Raw genomic sequence first — 23,327 nt, 5'->3', positions numbered from 1 at the left:
ATCCTTTTTTGGAGCATAAAAATGCAACTTCTAAAAGTCATAGAAACTATTTTGTGTTTATAAAATTTTTATTGTCACTATATCTAATGTCTGCGTGTGTCCTGTGTCAGGTGTTGCTCATTGTTGAAAATATGAGAATAGTAATGATGTTAACTGCGCACTTCGGTTCAGTTCGACTGCGAATTTTAGCTTCTTATGCACGACCAAGAGGAATGTGGCTCATGCAGTTACATGTTACCAGATCAGATGTACTCAGGTATGAACGGTGATTCCTGAGGAATTCAGACTGAAAGTTTGTTCTTTTCTCTCCACAGGAGTATGAATTTGTGGTTCTGCCCAATGCTTTCATGATCCATATGCCTCATGCACCCAGCTTTGACATCACCAAGTTCCGCTCCAATAAGCAGTACCGGGTCTGCCTGAAGACCCTGAAGGAGGAGTTCCAACAGAACATGTCGCGGCGGTACGGTTTTGCCGCCCTTAAGTACATGACGGCTGAAAACAACAGCTAGCCACCACTGCGGACCCTCATAGCCCCAACTCTGAACTACTGACATGCTCCACAGGCTGCACGAGGGGAGCATAGTGTGAACGGAAGCCTGTGTGGGTCCTGGGGATACTTTGAGACTTAAGTCCCTCAGAACATTGGACACTGAGTGTGACACTGCAGGGGCTCTTTTGTTCCAACTTTGTCATCAGTTGTGGATAAAGGAGAAAATGTGTGAAGTGTTTCCTTCTCCCAGGATGTTAAAGCTATGAATGATCGCACAAGGGACTGCTGGGGCTGGGCCCCAGGTGTGTGGGCCTCAAGCTTCAGTTATGGAATATGATAGACAGCAAACAAAAATATTGCCTTGCCATATTTCTAAGACCAATGACAGTGTTATGGCTATGTGTAACATTATGTGTGTGTGGGTGTGTGTTTGTATGTGTATGTGAAGGTAGATACAAGTGTGGGTGTGTGTTTGTGTGTGTGGGTGTGTGTTCTGCCAGGACAGTGCTTAGCAGGGTGTAGAGCACTGTGGACTAAGCTTTCCAAAACTATGAAGTAACAGGAAGCTGCAGTATGACTGACAGCACAGCCCCGGCTCCAATGCAACCGATCTGCAGGCAGCAGGACAAAGAGGTCAACATGTTGACAGAGAGTTAAAAAACCTTGTTGTGACGAGTGAGACACACTCAGATACAGAGGGTAGCAGCCATCTGACCATCTGCTGCTGCTGAATTTGTTTCATGGCTGATACAGATCAGAATAAATCTTCCTACTCGTATGACAAATAAGCTAAAAGTGTAATAATGTCTGGAGGCCATCCGCTTGGTTAATTTTCAGGGGATCTCCACATCGGCCCTGTAGTGTGTCTTCTGTTTTGGTACGACTACAGAATGTGACAGCAGATGGAAGCATTGTCGCTTAGTTAACTGCCTCCCATAACAGAGTGCAGCAACAAGGCCCAACAGTCAGCATTATCTATGAGCGGGTTAAATGGTTGATGGGAGGATGGGAAATCTGTAAAAATCTACCAGTTCCAGTAAGGTGAGTCCCAAACACTTTCTTCCACACTCGTTCTTTCTCCCTTTGGCCTCTAGTTTGACAGCAGTTCAATTCAGGGTTTTTTTATATAGCGCAAAATCACAATAATAATAATCACCTCAAGGTGCTTTAATGTAAGGTAAAGACCCTACAATGATACTATAGCAGCCAAATGAGCCAATAACACAGTGCCAGTGTGCGCTCTCTTGTTTGTGAGGTGTCACACCATCAGTTGGTGTATCGTCAACTTATTATTGGTCTGGTATGAATGTTGTGCCGCTAATTTCATGTTATCTGGAGAGGCTGTGGACATACTGGCAGCCATAGAGTCCTGATAAAAGACACTGCTGGGCATTAATGTCCTGCATGATATTATAAAGAAAAACTAAAGTTAGATACGGGTCTAAAGACATTGGGAACACAAATCACTGCAGGAATAATTTTGTAATCAATACAGTGAAAGTGAAACTGAACGTTTTGACATGGATATTATGGAATACTTGAAAAAAATATTGATAATATGATGATACTGGTCTTGGTCAAATAGTGCAAAAAATATTCTCCTATGTCTTCTCCAATTCACATGACCTTAGTGGAAAACATGAGGTCAGGTGAGGAAAGAAGTAGTGAAGCAGAACCCCGGTATTTAACCCAGATTTGGGTTGCCAGATTTGCCCCAGGAGTCACAGTGTGAAACGGCTGCGTAAAGGTCCGATCGCTCCTCCTGTGCACTGCACACATTGCTGTAGTCAAATTATTTAATCTTGGCAATACAGCAATACCTAATATAGTGTATCGTCCTGGGGTAGCTGTAGCTCAGGAGGAAGAGCAAGTCATCTACTGATCGCAAGGTTAATGGTTCGATCCCTGGCTCCAAGTTGCAGGGTCTCTCAAGCATCCATCAGTGTGTGAGTGTTAGCTAGGAAGCACTGAAAGGAAAGTGCTTCTGTGAATGTGGCATGTTGTATAAAGTGCTCCAGGAGAGTAGAAAAGTGCTATATAAGAATCAGTCCATTTACCTTTTTTATTCATTTTTATTGAGTCTGCTTTACAAAGCGTTTCACACGGGAATGAACTTCATGCAAAGGTCATTTTAAGAAGAGTTCATTTATGGATATAACAAATAGTTCAAAATATATATATCTTTGACTAGGATGTAGATGATCTGTGTTGCTTGTCAGTCCACTTATAGGACACCATCACTGCTTTCCTATCATAGGAAATAAAGGCAGCGTTGAACCACGTTTCCTGAATTCACCCCAATATAATTATGGCTCACATTCTTCTGTGCAGCTTCACTCAGCTAGGAAAAGAAAATCTGATTATCTGAGCACAGCTGCTGCCCTTGTGTTTCCTGCTGCCTGCTGTAGTCATGAGTGTGGTGGTAAAGCAACCTGTTACCTAAGCAACCAAAATTTAATAAAACTAACACATGCATTTTAATCCACGTCAGTCCTTCTTCCTGCAGGTTAGGCGTGTGAAAATTGTTAACTGAAGGTGCAGTCAGCTGCAGTTATGGATTCACTCTTCCACTTTGAGCAGCTGGAGGCACAGCGGCCTCTGTCAGGTCCCAGCCAGGATCAGAGTGACCACGTCATTAGGCAGCAACTTGTCACTCAGTCCAAGTCTCCAAAAAACTCCCTGGACTCACACAAACTTGATACTGATGTGAAACTAGAGGCCTCTCTCACACACATCACAGTGATCTCTCACCCTGTACAGGAAGCTGCACAAGGTCTTGGTGCAGGTTCGTGTGTATGAGTGTGAAGAAGCTATCTAAGAGACTGTTGTATGATATTCGGTCTTCAGCTGTGTGAAGTGTAATCTGTTAGCCTTGCAGGGCTGAGCGGGGCTGCAGTGTGTAAGTAGGACAGTGCTGATTGATGCTGCTACCTGAATAAAAGCAAAGAGTCAAAGCGTGCCGTTTCATCATTCCTACTTCTGTGATTGCCAGTTTGACCTCATGAGCACAATAAATAAGAACACAGCTGTCACTACAGTATAGGGGAAATAGCCCATTCTGGTTTCAGTAGTCTGAGGGACGTCTTTTTGGTTTGTGAAGACATTTCAGCTCTTATCGAGGAGCCTCTTCAGCTCTAACAACAGATGGAGACTCCCATTTAACCCAGACTTGGTTTGTGACCTTGGAGATAGTCCTGAAGGTCACTAACCCAATAATCATCATGTGATTTGTCCGAAGCTGAGGTGTAAAACAGCTATGTAAGGGTCCAAGCACTCCAAAGTGCACCCCACAGCTTAGACTACATTTTCATCCATTCTTGCGCCACTGCTGCCAGGATATCTGATACATGATATGTCTTGGCTGTGTGTTGAAATCACCTCCCCAGGCACCCTTGTCAGACAAGCATCGGGTTTACTGCGACCCTCTCCTCCACAGTAATGAGAAGAACTATTTTGCACCTTTTTATAGTGTTAACAAAATGCTTTGATCCATCCTTCCATTTTCTTCAGTTTACCCGGGTCGCGGGGGCAGCAGCCTACACAAAGAAGCCCAGACCTCCCACTCCCTAGCCAGCTTCTCCAGCTTATAAATAAAATCTCTCCAGTGTGTCCTGGGTCTGCACTGTGCCTGAACCACCTCAACTGGCTCCTTTCAATGTGGAGGAGTAGCAGCTCTACTGAGCCCCTCCCAGATGGCCACTTCACACTGGCCTGTGAACCACTCCAGTGCGAGCTGGAGGCCACCATCCTGATAAAGCCAACAGAATCACATCATCTACGAAAAGCAGAGAGGAGATTCTGAGACACAACTTTTCAGTTTGGCTTTTAAGCCAGTACAGAAATGTTCATTTTATTCAGATTTTGTTGTCTTTCTGATGTTGGTGTTCTATATTGTATTTTTATTTTTAGCATTTATATTTTTTCTTATTTATGTTCAGCACTTTGGTCAGTGCTAGCTGTTGTTAAAGTACTTAATAAATAAAGTTGTCTTGACTTGGCTTCACCCAAGTGGAAGCCCTCTGCCACTTGGCTACGCCTTGGCTATTATTTACAAAATAAATAATAACTCCTCTCTACCCAAGGTTTAAATACCTGCTAAGATATGTCAACACCCATAATGATTCTGGGACCTAACAAAGTTTCATTATTAATTCCCTGCCTCTGAATTCAAAAATACTTCTAACAACACTCTGAACCTCTGCAAGTCTCCGCTTTAAACGGTGTCCCTGATGTCACCCATAAGACTTGACCTGTGACTCTCTCACTCTGGCAGTAGGGTGAGGCCCCCACCTCATTTTGGTTATAAGACACTCGTGGCTTAGTGAATGTAACCTTCACATACTAAAAGCAAAAATAAAATTTCTGGTTGAAATGTTGCTGCCACCAACAGAACCTTAAGTCAGCCATTCCCTCAGTTGAAACTGACACCTTTGCCAAGCCCGACCTAACGACCTAGCCAAAATGTTCAGTAAGGATCTAGCTCTCTCTCTTCCTTATAGTGCAAATGATTGTTCAACAGACAGAACATGAAGCCATGGATTGTACATTACTGACTCATTAGTACAAGGGATTATCTGTCCTTCATTATCTCCTATGCACAGGTTTTTTCTTTGTAGAGAAGAAAGACAAGTCCCTTTGGCACTGTATCAACTTCCGTGGTTTAAGATAACGACAAAGAATAAATGCCCTTGCTTACCTCTATTTTTTACGGAGCCCCGCAGGGGACATGGGAGAAAAAAAAATTAAGACGGACTTTTGCGAGATCTCGCAAACGTTTTAGCCGCATTCTTCGGACGCTGGCTCGAAGCCGACCGGGAGGTCGAGGCACGATGTGCCGGGAAAGCGGTGTTCCTCCTGGCTGTAGTAGGTCTCGACCTCCCGTTAGCTTCAAGCTAATGGGAAGAATGCGGCTAAAACTTTTGCGAGATCCCGAGTTTGTTTTGCGAGATCTCGCAAAAGTTTTGCGAGATCCCGAGTTAGTTTTGCGAGATCTCGCAAAAGTCCGTCTTAATTTTTTTCTCTCCCATGTCCCCTGCGGGGCTCCGTAATTTTTGAGTTGCTCCAGGAGTGCGACTGTTTTTACCAAGTTGAATCTCAGTAATGCTTACATTTGGTGAGAATAAAGGATTGGGGATGAGTGGAAGACAGCAATTAATACACATCTGGGTCACTTTGAGTACTTGGTAATGTCTTTTGGTTTAACAAATGCTCCTGCAGAAATTTCAGACCCTCAAACAATGTCCTGAGATTTCATTAACAACTTTGTCAATCTGTCAACAGTCTTTGTCAAAGACTTCCTTGGTTTCATTGTGGAAAGAGGTCATTTAAAGTCAGACACAGTAAAGGTTCCATCGGGGTGGAGTAACAGAGGGAGCTAGCAATAACAGTCAGGCAAGTAAGCCATGTTGCTCGGCCATGCTCACCTCTCTCGACTAACCCACAGAAGATGCCTTGCAGTGGGTGAGTGTCTTTACTGTGGCACAAAAGGTCATTTTGTTTCTACTTGTCCGGTGCGGACAAAAGGCTGTGCCAGCCAATAAATCTAATGATACTGGCAGTCAATATCTTCTCCCTAACAAGTAATACCTGCTAAGATATGTCATCAATACAGTTTGGTAGACTCTGAGGCCATAAAGTTTCATTAATTACTATCACCTATAGATCTGGTTATCAAAATGTCAAGATAGTTTTCAACGTCTGACTGATCCCTTGATTAGAAAACTATCCTTCCACCCACCTGCGTAATTGGCTCCCTGACTTGGGAGTCATTAATCCAGCATGGCCAGTGAAAGCTGTATGTTTGATTTTGATTATTGTTTAAATAAAAAACAAAACTATATCATGTACGTAATTATTCATAGCTTTTGTTGAAGCACCTTTGGCAGCTTCTCAGTTCTTCTTTGCAGAACCTCTCGAGCTCAGTCAGGTTGAATGGGGAGTGTTGGTGTACAGCATTTTTCAGATCTCTAGAGATGTTTAATCAGGTTCGAGTGTGGGCCACTCAAGGACATTCATTGTGTTGACCCAGAGGAGTGTTTAGCTGTGTCTCTGAGGTATTTGTATAGTCATTGCTGGTGCACTTTTTGACCACATTGATCCATTCTTTCCTGTTGTTTACACCAAATTCCACAATCCAAATCAGAGCTCAACTGGGACAAAAAATCGGACCTGGCATTTTTGGTTATGAGCCACATTAAACCATACATTCATACAGTGTTTTAAGTACTTTATCTGTGTCACATATTGTGGAATAAAGCCAGAGTACTCAGAGAAACCCACACAGGCTAACGCGTTGATGCCGTGCAGCCCCACACACGGGGCGATACGCGGTAACTCGCTAACGGAGATTTGCCGCGTTAATGCTGTTATGACGTTAACGTAATTTTAACGAGATCAACGCTGACAGCACTAATAATTTCTTAATTTGTTCTGCGAGCATGTGAAAGAATCTGACTGAAACTTACAGGTGACAACAACATAATAATCTAATGTTGGATCAGAGCTTAAAGGAGAATGCTTGCCAACAGATATCACACACCTGCTGATATGTCGTTCCATTGCTGTTACCTGTGATCAGTGCTAAGAAGGACAAACCCTCAGCTGTGGGAAGTGAATAAGGAACGGCACTGTGGCAGAAGACTACTGACAATCTGCAAGAAACTGACACTGTTAGATGGACACAAACCAACTTTGAATGGTATTATTTCACATTTAACCACTTGAATAATAAAGGCTTATCAACAGGAGATTTAACACTTACCAACACATCCATGAAGAAAAAGGTCAAATTTGAATTTAATATTTCATATAAAGTAAGATTAAGGCTGTATATTTGCAGATTGTAGAGAGGCAGAACTACAAACATCTAAATACAAACGAAAATCATGGAAATTTGTCAAGTGTAAGTGACTTGAGCAGTGATCAGTAGCAAAGAATGACACACGGTATTCAATTGTATTTGCAATATACATTTACATAAAGCTGTACATTTAAAGCTTTGAAATACTCAGTATGTACACCTGCATATCAAGTGGTTAGAAAGCAAACAGGCATTGAACACATTCAGTTGTATGACATTTAACAGTCTGGGTGCCAAAACGACAGATCAATAGCTGTTTGCACAGAACACCCAGTATGATCACAGCATGAAAAGAAAGCATGAATCCCGGTGTTGTGTGGTACATTCAGCAACATGATACTGGAAAAGCAGATTAAAATGTTGGTTATAAATTCAACAAAATTATTTGTTTTTAAATGCAAGCAGTGCAGTGCCCCTGTCTCTGACCAAAGTAAAACTCATACAAAGTGATGGAAACTACAAAAGATACAAAATTAGTCTTGAACAGAATACATAATAAGTGGACTTTATTCCCTTAAGTAAATTGAATCATTCTCGGCGGGTCTATGGATGCATTTAAGAACAGTAGAAACATAGCAGCCACTTAGTTCCATGAAAGCTAAAGTGAAACTCATCTTAAAACTTTAAATTTCCACAAACCCTGGTGTGAATTTTTCTGTTCCTTACACCTGCCCGTGATGGTATATTGCAAAGTATATTGATAGTAAGCCAAGGAGGTGACCTCAACAGCATGTTCCATAAAGGACAAGAGGGGCAAAAACAGAAACCACTCGAGGACGCTTAACCCCGGGGATCCAGTATGGCCTTCAACAACGCCATATCATTTCTCTCCACATGATCATATAAATTGACAGGTGCTACATGATCCCACACCAAAATCGTTACCGTTACATAATCTGTTAAATTTATGTGGCTATGCTACATGAAATGCTGTGATTATGAGCCACGGTAAACAGGTAAACTGGCATTAAAGTTTGATAAAAGTGCTTCATGGTGTGGTAATAACTGAAGTAAAAAAAACAAAACAGTTTTTCCTCCCTATTGGACGATTATTTTTATACTTCGTGTTTATAGCTACCAGTTGATCAGAACACCAACAACATACTTCAAAAAAGTTACAGTTGCATTGAATAGGATAAATATGTGCATATATATATATAATTTCTGCCCTTTTCATAAACTCCTGTGGTGTTAAAAGGCTCTAGGTATTTTATATGACCAGCATGTGAGCATTTAAGGTAAATGTTATCCCTTTAAATATTCATCTAGACTCATTTTTTTAATGTTCAAGCTTTCCTTGAATCTTTTTTGTCTGGACATCTAAACTATGTGGCCCTCTGTTATTCACTGTCTGGAGAAGCCAAATGTCCAGATACAACTAATTATTCATCTCAGGCCACAAATCCACCAATGGTTAATGTAGCCATCTTAAAAATTGAGCACTTTCAAGACACTTCATGGTAAGAGGAACTCCCACAGGTTTCAGAGAGACCTCCATTTATACCACCTGTTATGACCCTAGTAGGGTCTGTAGGGATTTTGATTTCTCCTGCCTTAGGTGTCGTCCTTTCCCCAGCCAACTTTACTAAGCAATTAAGGCGGAGATTTTAAGGCTGGAGAAAGAGCACTCTAGTGCCAGAGAGTCTTGTTGGTTTGCAGCCAGTGATCTGTGTGTGGTAGCTGTTTAATCCTGTTCTGGTAGCACTTTTTGACTTACTTTTATATTTAGTCACCGACTACAGAGCTTTGTTGTGTTTCCATTCTTTTAAAGGCGATGGCGACTTGTCTCTTTAAGTTTGATTAGTTAGTACAGATTAATAAGAATCTTTAATCTAACAATGTTGCCTTCACATCTTCTTTTTTTAACCACATTTTGTTGCTTTTCCACATCCCCTGGACCTTTTAGGGAAACATGACAACAACCAACCATTTCCACCAATTATTTATCGGATTTCTTTCAAGAGGGGTAAAAATCCCTCCAGCAAATAATCTAAGTTGGATTTCCACAACATCCAGAAAGACTAATTGACTAAATCAGGGTTCTAATAATTCACAAGTATGAATGTCTTATATTTCCTCTGTAAATAACTGAACAGAAAATTGGACTACTTATTGTGAAGTTCCTGAACATTTATAAAATATCAACTCCTGACAAGGATCCGTTTTGGGGGGGAAAGAAAGCTCAGAACTTGCTTCAAAATCAAAATTGGAGGATTTTTGAGAAACAACTGTAAAAAAATATATAAACATATATATTATATATTATTATTTATTATTATTATTATTATATATTATATATAAAACTGGCATGAATAGGACTGGACTGGTAGTCTGGCATAATTGAAAGGCCACTGTGAGGATGAGAAAGCGAGAGGTGAAATTAACAAGGAGAGAAAATATATGAAGAAAGTAATCAGAAAGGATTCAAGTAAAGTGAACGGCTACTTTAGCTTTTAGCCGTGGCTAATGGTCAAAGTGTAGCTTTTTGCTACATGTGTGCAGTGCAGCTAAGAACTAACAACACAACAACTGTAACAACGTGATTAACAAAAATAACTGTTTCAAAACTGTGTGTGTGTGTGTGTGTATATATATATATATATATATCCACACACACATATACATACACACACAGAGTAACACTAAAACAACAAACCTTATGTACAAACAAGAAGTCTCACTTTGACACAAACCTGCAGTTTGTGTCTGTCTCAACTAAGAGTAGCAATACTTTATAATAATATTACTCAAGTAAAAGTAAAAAGTACAGTGCACTAAAACTACTCCTAAAAGTTTTTTTTTTTTCCAAAAAGTTACTCAAGTAAATGTAATTTGTTACTACCCACCTCTGAGGACTGGATAATCAGTTACTTTAGGTCCAACTTTTTACTTTAGTTTTTATTGCAATTTTGTCAATAAAGTACACTTGTTTTCTACCATTCAAATCAGCAGCGTCTGTCAAATGAGTTTTTCAAAAACATCTTATAACAGTTTTCTGCAGGATTATCCTTTTGATAGTATGTCAGTGGTGATTAAAGATTGTATACACTGAGAATAATTCTTAGTTTACCTCATTTAATCTTAATCTCACTCGATAAGATTTGACATTCTCTTAATCTGCTAAATGTAACCAGTGTGGAAACATTACTGTTATTGTGTGCCTTAGTGAGTGACCTCTGTGTGACCCTGTGCCTGAAGAACTGACCTCAGGAAGCTGTGTCTCTATTTTGTAAGCCCTGTATGCTAAACCCAGCACAGTAAACTGGCCTTACAGGGAGGCTGTCATACAGTCAATGGGCAGAAGAGACTAACAATGCTGAGGGCAGGTGTCTGTAGAAGGCCAAGCTGTGACTGTGAGTCAGTCTAACGAGTGTGTGAATACTCGGTGTGTATGCTAGTGCACGACACATTTTGTTGTACATTATGGTTAAGTAACAAAGACATGAGGACTCAGACATCCTCACTCCTATGAAGGGAGTCTGCTGGTGCGTGTGCTGAAGGCCTGACACCCCAGGGGTGCTCCTTGGTTTATTTGGCTCTGCGCTTTGTCAATGAATGGCACTGCAACAAACAAATCGTTTATTTATTTATTTATGTTTCTGACTGTTTTTAGTAACAATTAAATCTAAAAAGCAAGTGACAGGCCACACAAAGTTGATCATTTTGGCTCCAGATTTTTTTCACGAACAGTATCCAGACCAAAAAAAGTATTATGACTAAAAGTAATCCAAGCCAAAGACAAATACATAAAAAACAGCATTTTAGCCTGAGGTACAGGAGGAATAACATGTAAAAGGAAGCACATTATCTGCTTGTGTCCAGGTGAAGGCATGCTGCCAGAGCAGGCTAAACTGTAAGTACCGTGCAGCTGGTTCCTGCTGGGATATCAGGTGTAACAGAAGTTTTAAGGCCCATCAAGCATCGTTCAAAATAACTGTCAGTAGACTCACATCACAAGAAGCTTCACATCATCTGTCAATCAAGCACAAAGAAGTGGTTACACAAGAGGCCAGCTTCAAAACAGATATCAACCTTGATTAACAAACGTATTTCTTTTCACACTTCCTTTAAGTTCACTCACTCACTCAGCTTAGCCAGTCTCTTCTCCCAGTTCAAACCACACCATGATGCTACAGGTCATCCAGCTCCAGGATGACTCGTGCCAGGTTCACTAACTTTGGTGAGGTGAGCCCTCAGCTCTGCTTAAATCAGTCATTCTTTTACAGATGCTACACTACAGATGCTACAACCAAGTCTACCATGACAGGAGTGAGTCAGAGAAATGCTTAATCACTTCCTCTCAGTGCCTATGACAGCATATTACAGAAAAAGTGATTTTAGGAAAAATAAATACATGAAAAAATTCAATGATGGTTCTGGAGGATATGGTAGCTTTCCAAGAAAACAACACAGTGATCTACTAACTAATGTGTTGATAACTAATGTGCTCTTCCCTATATATCCATGCCATACATGCAGTGTGTTCTGTGATGATGTTCATGGGTCAGTGCTTCTTAAAAAAAATATGCAGAGAAAAGGATTTTCTCAAACAAAATCCTTTAAGGAATGAACACTGATTAACTTAAGCTAGATTATTCATTTTAAAGGGTAAATATCTGGTAAAGACTATAAATTGGACTTGGAATGATGGATCCTTGAAAAATCTAAAATATTTGGATGTCCAGTCTCTGTTATCAGATTTAGAGGCCTGTAGAGAGCACAGTGTTGAAGGTGGGGGCTGCTGTATTCTGTACATTTCTCGTATACAAGGCACATAATTTATATTGTTTAACCCTCACATACTGTTCAGGTCAAATTTGAGCAGTTTTGACATTTCACAGCAGGAAAAACATCCTTCATTTTGTTCTTCTGCCACGAAATCTGATGACTTTTACTAAAATGACCAAAAATAGACAAAAAGAAACACACAGAAGTGTATCTTTCCCTTTGAATTGTTTCAGGCAAATCTGAAATTTGATGGGTTGGAGAGCCTGATGCAGCCTTGAGTACTGAGCAGAAAAAGAAAAATCAGAAATGTGTGGCGTCTTCAACTAATAAAATGAAACTTTTTCTTCCTTTTAACGAAAACTCTAATCTTTGGGGAAAAAAACTTAACCAGAAAACTGTATGTTGGCTACAAGAACACACGAGATGAGATGGTACGGTTGGTATACTATGGTATCAACTGATCATACGGTGATCATACAGTTTAAGGTCCCTCATCCCAGCTTCCTGTTCAAAGATTTTCTCCATCCTAAACCTTCCAAACAGCCTTCAACTGCAATTACACCAACCTTTCAAAGGCAAGCGGAGGGACAGCCGCAGCACAAAAGCATCCGTGTGTGAACATGCATAGCTGAGTGTATGGCTATATATAAAAAAGATGCTAGAGATGAACAAAAAATACTGAGGGATGAGCTTTATCATGGCAACACCCTGGACAAAGAAGACCACAACAGCCTGACGGGAGGAGTGTCCCAAGAATGTACACTGGCCTGCAGCGAGGGAAGGAAATGAAAACGAGCAGCTGTAGACAATTGTCCACACAAACTGTGGGCTCCACGAGAGTAACTGAGCGCCCAAGCTATGCATCATTATCTGTGCCATCAGGATTTTCACCGTGGTCTAGGACAGAGGACCCACAGCAAAAACACTGCTTCCTCTGTGTCAAAAATGTGTCGGTTTAGAGGATATGAGACAGACTACCAATCAATGTGAGTATTAAACTGAATACAGAGTACAGTGTTTCATGTGTCATGAGCCTCATGTAAGTGTCCAGTCAATGTGTAGTCAACCTTATTCATCTAAACGCTAAAAACTTTGGAAAGTCTTCATCAATGTCCTCCTGTGAATCAGTCAGCAGTCTCAGAATAAAAGAAGGCGGGGACGTTTGTGCTCCATATAATCCCTGAGCAAAGTCACTGAACATTCAGAACCCACTGGCCACGGCTTAGGCACAAGAAACGGGAAACCAGTCTGTCCTCCTTTCTGTGAGCCCCCTCTTAGGTGATAAAAGAGAAGCGTTATGGGGGCTGCAGTTTGTTAGAAACAGGGAGCTCAGTGCAGTAGCCTTTGACAGACTTGCAGTATAGCGTCATTCCCGGGGCCTGTAGGAGCTGTAGTATCTGGGATAGAGGGGCGTGTAGTGTGAGGAATGGCTGTAGGAGGTGGAGGTGCCAGAGGTGAGGTAGGAGCTAGACGGGGTGAAAGCAGAAGGGGAGCTGTAATAGGCAGATGAATAGCTGTGGGAAGAAGATGGGGAGTAAGGGAAGGAGTAAGGGGAGGATGAGGAGGGAGTGTAAAGGACGGATGAGCGTGTCATGCTGGGCAGGGGACGAGTTCGAGGTGAGGGGCTCCACGTGGACCGTCTGAGACCCAGACCAGGGGACCGATAGGGAGAGGAGGGAGCAGATCCTGGCTGGGTGGGCCTGGTAGTGGGGGAGAGAGGAGGGGTGTGAGTGTGTGGAGTGCAGTGCCTGGATAGGCCTGAAGGGCGAGCGGGAGCAGGGGAGATGTTCGTGCTGAAACTGTGGGAGTCGACCACAAACGTCCGCACCCCCACCGTCCACTGGGAGTGAGAAACCCTCAGAGGGGTTGAGGGTGGGGTCTGTGCTGAGGGAGGCGAGGGGGCCTCCAGAGAAGGGGGGCTCCCTGGCATTGGAGGGCCACTCAGCGAGGCAACCGATGGTAATGACGGACTGTGAGAGGATGCGTGCGAGGTGGGGGAGGTGGTAGCTGAGGCCAGAGCCGCAGTGGCTGGGCTAAGGTGGTCAGAGGGATCATCGCGAAGAGCTGGTGTGGGGCTGATAGAAGGGAGGCTGCCAGGGGCCAAAGCTGGACTGGACCCTTGAGCAGGATTGGAGGCTGTAGTCAAAGTCGAAGGACTTACTTTGGGGGTGCTGGTTTTTCCACGGGTCAACCTGCTCCCCCGGGTGCGATGGGACTGCTCCTGATCAAAGGCCAAGTCCTCCAAACGCTGGGTGAGGGCCAGTTTCTGCTGGATGGCCATCCGCAGGAGAGAGTTCAGAGTCTTCTTCTCATCCTCGGCTGCAGCCAGCTGCCTCTGCATGTCATCCAGCTGGGTCACATACTCATCACACCTGCACAAAGCAGACATTTGAGTAGTGTAGAAAATGAACTAAAATTTAAAATGTGGAAATAAAGACAGTTGATGTTTGCACTCTAATTGAATAGCTACACATTACCTGGTGGAATGTATAAGTTAGTTTGAGTATGGTGAAAAAGATACGTGATGCTAGTTAATAAGCTCCAGATAAAAGCAGCTGGGTGCTGTGTGGAACATTTGTAAAGACTGAAACAAGTAAAATGAGGAAAATGTAAATGCATGAAATATCAACCTATTCTTTAAGATTACAAAGTCTGTTGACTGAGGCTACGTCCACACGTACACGGGTATTTTTGAAAACGGAGATTTTCCGTTTTCGTTTTAAAAAATAATCCCGTCCACACGTAAACGCAGAAATGAAGGAAAACGCTGCTAGGAACATGCCAAAGCAGCAGGTGGCACTATATTCCTTACCGTGTAGAAATGTTGGCCAATCAGAAGTTTAGAAGCCTCGGTGGGAAATAGTAAACAAAGATGGGGCATAGAAGTAGAACTGAGTCGTATGTGTGGAGGGGCAGTAACTGTGTGTGTATATGTAAGCATTTAAACACTGCAGAGAGTACAATTAACAGTAACAGTATTGTAGAAATTCATTTCACCGAAACAATAACGTGGCGCACACTGTGACGTCAAAAAAGGCGCACACCTTTGACGCTGAGTTTTCTCCGTTTTTCTCGTCCACACGTAAATGCAAAAACGGAGTTTTAGAAAATATCCACCCTGGCCGGAGTTTTTAAAAATCTCCGTTTTCAGTGACCAAAAACACAGTTTACGTGTGGACGAAAGGTGCAAACGCATAGAAAAATCTGCGTTTTCAAAAATACCCGGGTACGTGTGGACGTAGCCTGAGAGGAAACACAAAGCTGAGTTTTTGGACAGTTTGTCTTTAGAGATAGAGCTGGGCTGTGATGTGCATTACATCCTGGTTGTCTGTGTGGGTGCTCGGTCATCCAGATCATGGTAATCCTAAGGAGCTTGGAAAGAGAAATGACTGGACTTCTTATTACATCCTGGTTAAATTCTTTAGAGGCTTTCCCTGACACACTAACCCACAGGTGTCAAACTCCAGGCCTCGAGGGCCGGTGTCCTGCAGGTTTTAGATCTCACCCTGGGTCAACACACCTGAATCAAATGATTAGTTCATTATCAGGCCTCTGGAGAACTTCAAGACATGTCGAGGAGGTCATTTAGCCATTTAAATCAGCTGTGTTGGATCAAGAACACATCTAAAACCTACAGGACACCGGCCCTCGAGGCCTGGAGTTCAACACCCCTGCACTAACCCAACACATGGATTCTCAAAGAGTTTCTAGAAATGTTTGTGCTTCAGTATGTTCTGTTTTGTTCTCTGACCTGGTAGCAAACATGGCTCGCAGAGAGGAGAACGTGGCGGCGTCTTCCTTCAGGGCCTTTAATTCGTTCCTCAGCTTTGTCATGGTGTCGGTCACCATGGACTTCTCCGCCTCATACTTACTCTTCAGGTTGGCCAGAGCCACTTCTGCTGTCTAGTTAAACACACAGACATATTAGTGACTGTATATTAAGCCCCTTTTCCATTAGTACCTACTTGGATAAACTGGTTTTGCATTGCTGTGAAGTGTCTGTGAAGGTTCATCGTAGTCTAAAAAGCTTGGAAAGAAAAGCATCTGGACTTTTTTAAGTTTCTTGAAGACGTTTCACCTCTCATCTGAGAAGCTTCTTCAGTTCTAAGAGCAATTGGTGGAGAGTTCCAGATTTTTAAGCCCTATTGGGAGTGTCCCTAAGAGGTTCCTCTGTCTAGGGAGAATTAGAAGGGCAAATGGAACAATATTGTCAACCCTTATGTAGCAGGTTTGTCAGAGAAACTCAGGAGAGTTTTCTCAAAGCACGACATCCCAGTGTACTTCAGACTAGCCACACAGTCAGACAAAAACTGGTTCATCCCAAAGACAAGTTTAACAATGTAGTGTACGGTGTACAGTGTAGTGAGGAATGCTCAGACCTCTACATTGGAGAAACCAAACAGCCACTTCATAAACACATGGCACAACATAGAAGAGCCACCTCCATAGGACAAGACTTGGCTGTCCATCTAAAGGACAAAGGACACTCTTTGAGGATGCCAATGCTTACAATTTGGACAGAGAGGACAGATGGTTTGAAAGAGGAGTAAAAGAAGCCATCTATGTCCACTGTGAACGACCATCTTTGAACAGAGGAGGTGGCTTATGACACCAACTGTCTGCCACCTACGATCCAGTTTTGAGATCCTTCCCAGACGCCTTAGCACCCACTCACATCCTGGGTCATTTGACCTCAGTAAATCACATGATAGGGTGGGGCTAGGTTTCACAATGGGTTCATCCAAAACCTTAGCTGATTGTAATTCACACCTGAGGATCTGAGGTAGAGGATCAATAGGGTTTCCAGGACCCTCTTAGGGACACTTACCTGACGGCCAATTGACATTAAGTCTGGTAATGTCACATTTTAGTACCTGCTCGAATCACTTGGAACCCCAGCTGAGCAGGTACCTGGTATCAGGTAATATGACCTTGATCCAAGTAGGTACTCGTATAACAGGGGTTTTAGTGTATATTATGTATACTGATTCAGAATGACTTTTCTTGACTATTTGTCTAGAATATTTAGCAGTGGACAGCAGTAATCAGTTGTTTGCAAATATCATTTATATGTTTCATATGCATAACGGAGAGGAACAAAGCAAATGTGAGATGTACATGGCCAACATGTGAGGAAGTCCAAGAACCAATTTTTAGGAAGAAGGGAAGTTGGCATCTGTGACTGTTAGAAAGAAAGCACTTAAGCATAGAAAACAAACTGCTTCGTCCATTCAAACCAACAGTTCTTTTCTTTTTCACTGTCTATGAGAGAGTAGAAAAGCACTATATACGAATCAGTCTGTTTACCATTTATTTACATGCTACTTGTTGGGTTGGTGCTTAAAACTCTCTGAGGGGTTTTACTTTTTTGTTAAATACACGTAGGGAAATGTCAGCAATGGAAAATTATTGAAATATTGTTGCCTATAATAACTTAACCATCACGTTTCCATACTCACCTGTTTGTTAGCCTTGAGCACCAGTCGAAGAGTGGCTATCTGCTCTCTCTTGGTGCTGAGTAAAGATTTGAGCTTCAGGATCTCCTCCATGCAGCTTTCCTTATCCTTATCCAAGAGAGGAACCAGTTCCCGGGCTGCAGTCCTCTGTTTGGACAGCTGCAGTGACCTGTCCACTGCCCGCTGTAGGTGTTTCACCTGGGGAGGAGACAGGAGCAGATAAGAAAAAAGGAAACCACTGGAGGTGTCACATCTTATGCCGGAAGAAAAGAAGGTGGTAGAGAGGAGGAACAACGATTGATACTATATTACCTAAAGTATTTGCTCATCTGCCTTCACACGAACATGAATTGGACCATGGACCATGGACCATGTCACCACTACTCTAGAGTCCAGTGGTGGTGTGCTTTATAGCATTTGAATTGTGTTTGGTGATGTAAGGCTTGGATGTAGCTACTCGGTCATGGAAACCCATCCCATGAAGCTCTCTACACACTGTTCTTGAGCTAATCTTTACACCACATGAAGTTTGGAGGTCTGCAGCGATTGACTCAGCAGAAAGTTGGAAACCTTTCTGTTGATCCCGATCGCCTCCACTTTGTTATGTACCACTAACAGCTGCCTGTGGGATATTTAATAGCGAGGACCTATTCTTTAAAAAATGTTTGTAGAAGCAGTCTGCATGCCCAGGTGATTGATTTTATACACCCATGTTCATGGAAGTATTTGGAACACCTGAATGCTTGTAGGGATGAGAAAAGACCTTTGGCAATATAGCAACACATCAGGAGGTACAGGCAGATGTACCTGGTCTCTAATGATGGCGCTGAGGTTGTAGATGTTCATGGGCTCCCTGCGCAGCTCACCAGCTGGCTCCATGGCTGGCGATGAAGATGACGATGATGATGAAGAGGCACTGATGCTAGGTGAGCGGGTTGGAGGTGTGCTAGGTGGCAGGCTCTGCTCAGATGGCACCTGAAGGACCTCTTTCTCCGCTCTTCGGCTCCCTCCGTGTAAGGGCTCTTTGGATGGAGACTCCGAGGGCGTCAACGACTCCCCTGGAGTTGAGGTTGTTGACGCAACAGCAGCAAGCCGTCTGGCTAGGCGTGGTGTGAGAAGAACTTTGCTGTTGTCTGTACACATGGCTTTGAGACTAGAACTAAGGCCCCTGAGGCCCCTGCCTTGTCTGGAAGAATAGAACAGATAATAGAACAGAACCTTTAGTGTCATTCTGAGCACCTCTGGCAGTTTAAATCATAGGTGCTTTAAACCGGTTCTTTCTCAACTAAGACATCAAGTAAAAGAAAGCAAGCAAACAGCTCAATGCTCACCAAACCCTCACTTTGCAGCTGAATAAAACAATGCTCTGTATCTTGTCAAGTACCCTTCCACACAAGGGAAGATGCATTTAGTTAATAACTTTGCTCAGCAACCAGATCTTGAGCACTATGAAGAGTAGTGACCAAAAGCATGCAGCGCAAGAACTAGGAGGAGGATCAAGAGGAGAAGGAGAATGCTGCTGTTAGAGTACTGACAGGGACTAGAGGCCAAGATCAACCTACAGCTCGAAAACTTCCAAGGGCTGAGAGAGGAGCTCAAGAAGATTCAATTCAGTTTTATTTATAAAGCGCCAAATCACAACAACAGTTGCCTCAAGGTGCTTTATATTGTAAGGTAGAACCTACAATAATACATACAGAGAAAAACCCAACAATCATATGACCCCCTATGAGCGAGCACTTTGGCGACAGTGGGAAGGAAAAACTCCCTTTTAACAGGATGAAACCTCCAGCAGAACCAGGCTCAGGGAGGGGCGCCCATCTGCTGTGACAGGTTGGGGAGAGAGAAGGAAGACAGGATAAAGACAGAAGATGTGGAAGGTGAAGGCAACAGTGGTCCCCATGGTAACCAAGCATTCACGTAAGTCACCTGCAAACTGGGCGAGTGTATCTGAGAGCTTTGTCCAGAAGAGCGCTTTCCTACAAACAGCAAAGATAACCTTAAGCTCCCAGGCCTCTCGTAGATGATATTATTTTTTAAAGAAGTTTTTATAGAACAGACAAACACACCTATAATGCGAGTCGTTTTATTTATTATTTGAATTTCCATGGATACTCTAAGAGCAGTAAAACAGTCACACCTGTAGTAATCCAGCATGACACGGTTGGGAGTCTCATCGTTGCACAGGCAGACATGGTGGTAGAGCTGGGCGAGCTCCTCACTCAGGGTTACCAGCTCATCCTGAGCTGCGTTCAGTGCCCCTTGGCTCTCATTGGCTGCTGACTGAACAGCCTGCAATTCAAACTCCAGGCTACAAATCTGAAAAGAGAGGAGAAGGAAATGAGAAAAAATTAACATATGCACAACTGAAATTGTAGTCCCCCAAAAAACAAAAAGCAGAATATTGATTGATGTCCCAGAAGTTCAACACTAGCTGTTTCTCAGTGACTTTGCACAAAATTCTTTCTCTCTCTTGGCTCTTGGTGGAGGCGGACGCATCTTTTCCCCCTCTCCCTCCCTTATCTTTCCCTGCTTGGCTTTTATGTCCTTGTCAAGTCTTGTCTAACTCTAACCCTCAGATAGGGTTAGATCGTCCGCAGGTGGTTTTTCTGCTCGCGCAGAATTATGAATTAAGAGTTATGCGTTTGATCAACTGGTCTCTTAATGAAATTGACACCCTATTCTCGATGAGAAGACTGGGCTCGGGGGAGCCTGACTGTCCTGCAGAGATGTTTGCTGCCAGATGCGCGATGGCCGGTTGCGTCATGTGCCTGGTGATACTCTCAATGGAGGGCGTTGAACGAGATCTACCTATTCAGAACAATGATAACAGAGTTCTGGCTGATTGGAGCTGCTCTGACCTGGCTTATCAAAAAACAAAGAAAGAGGTTAGAGCCGTTTGAAACACGACAAGGCTGGCTGACATGAGTGACGATGGGCAAGCTGCGAGTACTCAGACTGTGTTTATTGAATGCAATATTGATAAGATCTTGGAGAAGCTCACGGCTCTACAATGGGAGTTGAGACCTGATGACCAGTGATGGACATTTAGACCAACTGCGAAACTGGAATGCAGGACTGTGGTTTGACTGCTCCTACCCTTCAAGGTCACCTGCGCCAGCTGGAGGACTGTTGACTTTTGCTTAACTGGGTGAAAGGACACTCTCTCTTAAGTTGAACACAGGATACACACAAACATGCAAATCTCTCATCTACATTGACACAGACACGCACTCACCCCCCTCCCCCGCTTACTCCCACCCAAAGTAGGCAGGCGGATCTGTCCAGCACCGGAAGATTGGCAGCAGGACCGGACTGCTGTCTAAATGGGTTAATTCCCCCCCTAGTTGCAAATCATGTGCTTTTATGTTGTAAAATGTAAAGATTTATGTGCTTTTAGTGCTGAGGTGTTTTTTTCTGTCCTCAAACTGCTGTTCCCCAGGAGCTCAGTCTGGGAGGAGTTTTTTCTCCTCCTCTTTCCTCGTGTATTTCCACTGTTTTTTTTTTCCGTACCTCTCTAACCGGTCTTCTCAATGTTATGTTTGTGTATTCTATGTATGGTCAGGAGGGATCTCATGATGGTGCTGGATCGTCCGGCAGCCTCGGGATGAATACAGTATTATCAATCAATCAATCAAACAGACACAGTCCTGTCCTATTAAGAAATTAGTTAAATTAGGGGTAGTTGAACTCCAGGCCTTGAGGGCCGGTGTCCTGCAGGTTTTAGATGTGTCCTTGATCCAACACAGCTGATTCAAATGGTTAAATTACCTCCTCAACATGTCTTGAAGTTCTCCAGAGGCCTGCTAATGTACTAATCATTTGATTCAGGTGTGTTGACCCAGGGTGATATCTAAAACCTACAGGACAACAGCACTCAAGGCCTGAAGTTACCCCTGAGTTAAACAAACCCTTCTCATTGCTATCAGCTGAAGGATAGTTGGTATATTCCAGTCTGCTCCTACCATTACCACTGAGCCTACTCTTTACCGTTGATATCTGTGCTTCACCCACATTATTGTAAGTGCTTTCCCCCCCTAACTTTACTCAGTGTCCTCATCCTTTCCATGAACTCTTTGTTGTTTACTTAGCTGTTTGTAACCAAATGCTGTTCCCTTCAGAACAGAGATAATGAATGTGTCACCCTGTTACTCAGTATCTGAGAACTGGAATAGAGAATCATCTGTTCGCTTTCATTCAAACATACTGCATATTGGCTTCAGCTTTCATTCCCCATCTGTCCACTACCTTCATTTTCCTCCACCTATCTGTCAGCCGACTTCCTTATTCTCATGCACTATTCTCACAACTTTGCCAAATCAGTTTTCAGGTTTGCAGCCCGTTTGTTGCATGACTGCAGGAGCTGGTGTCACCAGCACTCTGTGCGGCAGAATGAGTGTTTGTAGCTGACATCACCATCCTGCCTAAGCTGGCATAACCACTGTAAAAACCTATATAAATCTGTGAAGAGACAGCTGAACACTGTTTGAACTGAACACTCCTCTCAGAGAAAGACAACAGCAGCCACATTCATTGGAAAGCAATAAGTGATACTTTCACATCCACCTGTCCTCCTGCAGCCACCAACCCCGAGTCTGATGGACAGGGAGGCCAGTTCTCTCTGCAGAGGGACTCCAAACACAATCCACTAGGTTTCATTCACTCAACACACAAATTAATGAAACTGGCAAAACTAATCTTACCTTCACATCAAGTTCACAGTGTAAAGAAAGAGAATGTGAAACATTCACTCTCACAGACTCACAGGAGAGGAGAGGAAACAGACAGGAAACAGTCATCTCTGGCAGTATGACTTTGTTACCTTATCCCGTCCCTCCTGGCAGTTCTTTTCCAGAGAGGCAACCTGCCTCTCCAGCTTCTGGAGATGACTCCTTTGCCTTGGCTTGTCCTCCACAGCTCCCTCCACACACTGAGCAAGCTTCTCACGGAGCACTTTTAACTCTGCCTTGAGCTCCACCACCTCTGTCACAGCCACACGGTACTTGCACTGCAAGATCTCCAGACTGGGAGTTTGGTATGAAAATACCAGACTTTTACTCTTCTCCTCTGCAGTTTCTCCTTCCTCCTCAGCCTCATCGTCTCTATCCAGCACCAGCAGACTTTCACAGTTGAGTTGAGAGGTGGGACTGCTACAAGCCTCCTGGCTGACCCTTCGATGAAGACAGCGGAGAGCAGAGACTTTCTGGCTCAGGCGGAGGGTCTTCTCGTGCTGCTCGGTTAGGGCCCCCTGGGTGTGCTGCAACTGAGTCTGGGACTCCTGCAGGCTCGTCATGAGTGCTGCTTTCTCATGTTCAACCTGAAGAAGACAAGTGCATGATTAAGCAAAGCCGTATCCCGCGCGACTTAATAAACTGCAGTTTCTGAGGTTACAGTGATGTCAACATAATTGTTGTAAGAAAGTAAAAAGACAAGAAGAGGTGCAACCACAATCCCATTTCTGAAGAAGCTGAGAGGCTGTTTAAATGAAAATAAAAACACGACATTTAAATGGGAAGCAATTCAGTGACAGTAGCACAGATATCACAATCTGACCATCTTCTGGAAAAAATCGTTTTAATATCTAAACATATTAAAAGGGGGAAACCAAAGATTACGCTGCTACTGATGTGAAGATGTGAATTAGAACCTGTTCAGGAAGAAACTGTTCTGAGCCTGTACATGCCGCCAAGACCGTGTATACTTATGTCCATGTTTGACACCATCATCATCTAAGCGACACCTAGAAATGTTTCCTTGTCTGGCAGCAGAATGAGATTGTCCAGCACTAATT

General features: G+C 43.2%; 2 protein-coding genes across 4 annotated transcripts in view; one reads left to right on the top strand and one right to left on the bottom strand.

The window, feature by feature from the left end:
• Nucleotides 1–3,447, top strand: part of large1 (LARGE xylosyl- and glucuronyltransferase 1) — a 54,610-nt gene extending 51,163 nt beyond the window's left edge. For both annotated transcript variants that reach the window (XM_087852707.1, XM_087852708.1), the window contains one exon: nt 315–3,447. In XM_087852707.1, coding sequence (XP_087708833.1) covers nt 315–512 — 198 coding nt within the window. In that variant the 3' untranslated portion in view covers nt 513–3,447. The remainder of the gene's footprint in view (nt 1–314) is intronic.
• A 6,497-nt stretch (nt 3,448–9,944) lies between these two features.
• The window catches only part of LOC102779622 (protein bicaudal D homolog 1-like), a 27,895-nt gene continuing 14,512 nt past the window's right edge, over nt 9,945–23,327 (bottom strand). For both annotated transcript variants that reach the window (XM_035915604.2, XM_006808350.3), the window contains exons 6-11: nt 22,359–22,853; nt 19,677–19,855; nt 18,344–18,722; nt 17,540–17,734; nt 15,832–15,983; nt 9,945–14,452 (exon numbers count right to left, since the gene is read on the bottom strand). In XM_035915604.2, the coding sequence (XP_035771497.2) occupies nt 13,447–14,452; nt 15,832–15,983; nt 17,540–17,734; nt 18,344–18,722; nt 19,677–19,855; nt 22,359–22,853 (2,406 nt within the window). In that variant the 3' untranslated portion in view covers nt 9,945–13,446. The remainder of the gene's footprint in view (nt 14,453–15,831; nt 15,984–17,539; nt 17,735–18,343; nt 18,723–19,676; nt 19,856–22,358; nt 22,854–23,327) is intronic.

Source organism: Neolamprologus brichardi, chromosome 15, assembly GCF_056152115.1.
Source record: "Neolamprologus brichardi isolate AB-2024 chromosome 15, ASM5615211v1, whole genome shotgun sequence".
NCBI lineage: Eukaryota > Metazoa > Chordata > Actinopteri > Cichliformes > Cichlidae > Neolamprologus > Neolamprologus brichardi.
This window is presented reverse-complemented; position numbering and strand designations above follow the sequence as displayed.